The sequence below is a fragment of the Miscanthus floridulus genome, chromosome 12 (assembly GCF_019320115.1).
Source record: "Miscanthus floridulus cultivar M001 chromosome 12, ASM1932011v1, whole genome shotgun sequence".
Lineage (NCBI taxonomy): Eukaryota > Viridiplantae > Streptophyta > Magnoliopsida > Poales > Poaceae > Miscanthus > Miscanthus floridulus.
Genome location: NC_089591.1, coordinates 47,335,148 through 47,340,038, shown reverse-complemented (window position 1 = coordinate 47,340,038; position 4,891 = coordinate 47,335,148). Strand labels below are relative to the sequence as shown.

The window sequence follows — 4,891 nt, the reverse complement described above, 5'->3', positions numbered from 1 at the left end:
GGTCCATCATTGCTTCCGCATAAGTTGCTGGTTCGTCATCGTCTAACAATAACAAATCCCCATGCAACTCATGGATTCTTGCTAACCTTCGTGGTTGTGGCGGTGTTTCTATTGCCACGAGTATCTCAACTTGTTCTGCTACATTAGCATCACTCGTAGAGTCCTTCCCACCTGGCTCATCTTGAACTTCTTCAAGATACACCTTCTGTCCACTTTTCTCTCTTTTGAGAAACTCTTTCTCTAAGAAAACACCATTCCGAGCAACAAACACTTTGCCCTCTGATCGGTTGTAGAAGTAATACGCTAAAGTTTCCTTCGGATATCCCACGAAAAAGCATTTGTCTGATTTGGGTGTTAGTTTATCTATCATAAGTCGTTTGACATAAACTTCACAACCCCAAATTTTCAGAAAAGACAAACTAGGAGTCTTACCAGTCCACATCTCATATGGTGTCTTAACTACGGACTTAGATGGTACCCTATTCAATGTGAAAGCGGCTGTTTCTAGAGCGTATCCCCAAAATGATAATGGTAGGTCTGCCTGTCTCATCATAGACCGAACCATGTCCAACGAAGTCCAATTACATCACTCGGACACGCCATTTCTCTGAGGCATTCCAGGTGGCGTAAGCCGTGGAACAATTCCGCAACTCTTTAGATGATTGCTAAACTCGTGGCTCAAATATTCGCCTCCACGATCAGATCGCAAAGCCTTAATTTTCTTACCATGTTGATTCTCTACTTCACTCTGAAACTCCTTGAACTTTTCAAATGTCTCAGAGTTATGTCTCATTAAGTAGACATAGTCATATCTACTAAAGTCATCAATGAAGGTTATGAAGTATTGGAATCCACCTCTTGTTGTCGTACTCATTGGTCCGCACACATCAGTATGTATGAGTTCTAGCAAGTCTACCGCCCTCTCAGGAAAACCTGTGAAGGCATCTTGGTCATCTTGCCCAGCAGGCAAGCCTCACATGTCTCGTATGATTCAAAATCAAACGAAGTTAAAAGCCCATCAGAATGGAGCCTCTTCATGCGATTCTCACTTATATGACCTAAACGACAATGCCACATATAGGTAGGACTTAACTCATTAAGCTGAGGCTTTTAGCACTTATATTATAGACAGGAGCATCTTCAAGATTTAAAATAAATAACCCATTCACAATGGATGCAGAAGCCACAAACATGCCATTTTAGAGATCACACAACCAATGTCTTTACTCGCAAATGAATAACCATCCTTCATCAAACATGAAGGTGACATAATGTTTTGACTTAAACTAGGAACAAAATAACAATTATTCAACTCCATAATAAATCCTGACGGGAGGTGGAGTTGCATCGTCCCGACGTTCAACGCAGCAACTCTTGCATTATTGCCCACGCGGAAATCAACTTCTCTCTTTTCCACGCTTCTACTTCTTATCATTCCCTACATCATATTGCAAATATGAGCAACCGATCCAGTATCAAATACCCAAGAATTAATATAAGAATTAGCAAGGAAAATGTCCGTAACATAAATAACAAGTGTACAAGCTGCGGGAGTACCTTTACTGTCGCGATCCTTTATGGATTCTTGGTACAGCTTGTAGTTCCTCTTCTAGTGACCTTTCCCATGATAATGAAAGCACTCAGCATCAGCAGGTGGTCCAGCCTTGGGCGCAAGTGGATTTGGCTTAGAAATCTCATCTTTAGCCTTGCCCTTTTTCTTCTTCCAAGAATTGCCCTTCTTCTTAAACTTAGGCTTGTTTTGGACCGCCATCACATGGCTACTGCCAACACCTTTCTTGATATCATCCTCTGCTATTTTAAGCATGCCACATAATTCATTCAAGCCCTTCTCTGCCCCATGCATATTGTAGTTTGCAACAAAATTTCCATAGCTGGGCGGAAGAGACGCGAGAATAAAATCAGTATCTAATTTAGGGCCAATTGGGAAGCCTAGCTTCTCCAACCTCTGAGTATAACCAACCATTTTGATCACATGTGACCCAACTATTACGCCCTCTGCTAGCTTGGTTTCAGCAAAAGCCTTTGAGACATTGAACCTTTCAGTCCTGGCTTGAGTCTAGAACATATCATTGAGTGCCACGATCATATCGTGCGCTGCATGGTTATTGTCAAACTACAACTGCAAATCTAGTTCCATACAAGCAAGCATAAGGCAACTCACTTCAAGATCAACATCACATGCTCTCTTGTAAGCGTTTTTCTCTGCAGCAGGTGCATTATCAGTAGGCTCTTCTGGTAATGGGGTGTCTAGAATTTCTTCCTTTTTCTCAGCCCTAAGAACAATTCTTAGGTTGCGGATGCAATCCACATAGTTTGTTCCATTCAACTTATCTTTCTCAAGAATTGAACGCAAAGTAAATGGTTGATTGCTAGGCGCCATTTATCTACAACAAAAGTAATGCAAAATACTAAGACAATATATCCAAGACAGAGTAAACAATATTAAACCTTTAATAGAATCTACTCCCACTAAAATCAATATCCCTCTCTTGAAACTTAGTGATTCAAGACCCACAACTAACAAGTCTACTAGTGAGCTTTAGCATCACCGCTAGAAGACATGGTAGATTGGTAAGAAACTCTCTGCTAATCATATCACATATGACTCTTGTTGTTGGGTAGCATCTCTATTCTTTGGTGCCCAACTACTCATGCTCCAAGGTCCCTAACCGTTAGGATGACCTTATCCAAGTAACCAACCCTTCTGCTGTAAGTATCCGATACGAACCTGTCTAGTTAAGGAAAACCAGTTGCACCCTAATTTCATAGACCCACCACCGATTGTACAAGACACATGATAGTGCATGGTTTGGGAAAGCATTTTAACTTAAACATTGCTGAGGGATCGTTCTACTTCACCATCGCATGTAGACAAAAACATTATCGCACGTGAAAGTAGAACATAGTAAGAACGACAATAACACAGATATGACATGGTATAGCCCATTGTTCCTTTGGGGATCTCCATCTCCATTGAACTGTTCCTCATGATGATCTCCATCTCCATGATCCATGTATGCCATCCTTCAATGATGAGTCCACCAAGACTAGCTATCACTAATGCAAGACAGTGAAGAAAATTACATAGTCGTGGATAGGATCATCACAGTTTGGCACGCAGGCCATTACATCAAATTGTCAATATCTTTGTGGCTCCAGCCATATTGTCATACTCACGACATGCAAGCCATGAATTAATTACATACATGCATCACAAACACATAAGGGCTATACCAGTCATAAATTCCTGCAAAACAGAGTTAACCGATTCCGACGTCTAATCTTAAAACGCCGAAAACACTACCTTCCCGGCCATTTTTCGCAAATCTAATTTCAGCAAACCGCCAAAGGCGGTGAGAATCAGATGTAAAATTTTGTTCTCTACAATTTTTGTTTAGAGTTCGTCTCAATCCGAGGTCGTATGCAAAAGTTATGGCTGTTTTACTGAACAACACTTTTCCTTGCAATCCGGCGCCCGGCAGTAGATCCAATCTATCACCGTTGCACATCACATGCGCTCGGCACTTGACCTAGGTTCAATTCGATCAATCTAATTGATCTCCATCTTGCCATGACTGGATTTACATGTATCACTTAACTCGGATGGTGGAATTCCGACCGGTACGAGTAGATCGTTACAAGACCAACATGGTAAAATCACGAACCATGATCAGAAACTCATCTACAACCGCGCATATCTCCATATGCACTGTAGGGTTATGAGGATGCTACGCTAGCCGGAAAACAAAAATTCGACCTCATAAACCAGGATCTACTGCTAGTTATAAATCATGAGATTACCACTAGACGCGCAGGTGCAGCGGAAGCAACTCGATGTAGTCGTATGCGTCGTAGTAGTGCTGTGCAGTTGCCAGGTCATCCGTACGTCTGTCCCCTTCATGCGGTTCATCCTTGTGCTCCAGATGCAGTACCTCTGAGGTATCCACACATACAGGGAGAAAGCGTCGCGCCTCCGGACTGCTAGGTTCGTGAGGAGCAGCAGGCACGGGCGTAGGATGGGCGGCGGCGGCTACCAAAAAGGCATGTATATCTAGCCTCGTTGCCCACCCCACTTATTTATAGGTGTCCCTAATGAGCTCCCAAGTTGGAGGCCCATTAGTAACCCTAAGCCTTGTCTAACTTGGATCCAATCCGAATTAGGCTTCTAGCCCCTTAAGCGTGCGACCCTATGGGTTCACGCACACATAGACATGGCCTAAGTACTCCTACTCAGCCAATAGTTGATAGCGTCCTCTAGCAAAGCATGTCAACTCCTATGTGTACGCAAAGATCATATCAGACGAACCACCACAAAACCACATACTTGTTATTCCCTTGCCTCACGATATTTGGTCCAACTCATAGGTTGCTAGAAAAACATTTGAAGTCTTCTAGTTTCCAATACATTGGATCAGTTGTTGCTATACTCACAAAATCATCAGCATGAACCAGATCAACATCTTCTCCATGCCACAGAATCAAGCATTGATGCATAGTCGATGGTACACAACAATTTGCATGAATCCAATCATGACCAAGGAGTAAACTGTATGAACCCTTTCCATTAATAACAAAGAATGTGGTGAGCAAAGTCTTACTTCTATTTGTTAATTCGACATTTATTGCCCCCTGGTCTTGGATGCATTACCCCAAAATCTTTAAGCATCATGTCGGTCTTAATCAAATCTCCTGGCCCCTTGCCAAACTTGCGAAAAGTAGTATAAGACATAAGATTAACAGAAGCACCTCCATCCACCAACATTTTGCTCATCAGCTTCCCATCAACGAAACCTTTTACATATAAATCTTTTACGTGCCGATGCTTGGCTGACTTATCGAATATAGCTTATTGTTTAACTGTCAACTTGGC

At 42.2% G+C, this 4,891-nt stretch overlaps 1 protein-coding gene across 1 annotated transcript; it reads right to left on the bottom strand.

Moving 5' to 3' along the window:
- Nucleotides 1-1,609: 1,609 nt before the first annotated feature.
- On the bottom strand, nt 1,610-2,401 carry LOC136495814 (uncharacterized). Its single transcript, XM_066491636.1, has 2 exons — nt 2,183-2,401; nt 1,610-2,077 (listed from the first exon to the last, which is right to left on the bottom strand). The coding sequence occupies exons 1-2, from the start codon at nt 2,399-2,401 to the stop codon at nt 1,610-1,612; spliced, it is 687 nt and encodes a 228-aa protein (XP_066347733.1).
- Between the last annotated feature and the right edge of the window lie 2,490 nt (nt 2,402-4,891).

Excerpts from the sequence above, each read along its gene's own strand:
- LOC136495814 (XM_066491636.1), bottom strand. The coding sequence starts at position 2,401 with ATGGCGCCTAGCAATCAACCATTTACTTTGCGTTCAATTCTTGAGAAA. Across the intron at positions 2,078-2,182 it reads CATGTGATGTTGATCTTGAA|ACTCAAGCCAGGACTGAAAG; the intron begins GTGAGTTGCCTT and ends GATATGTTCTAG.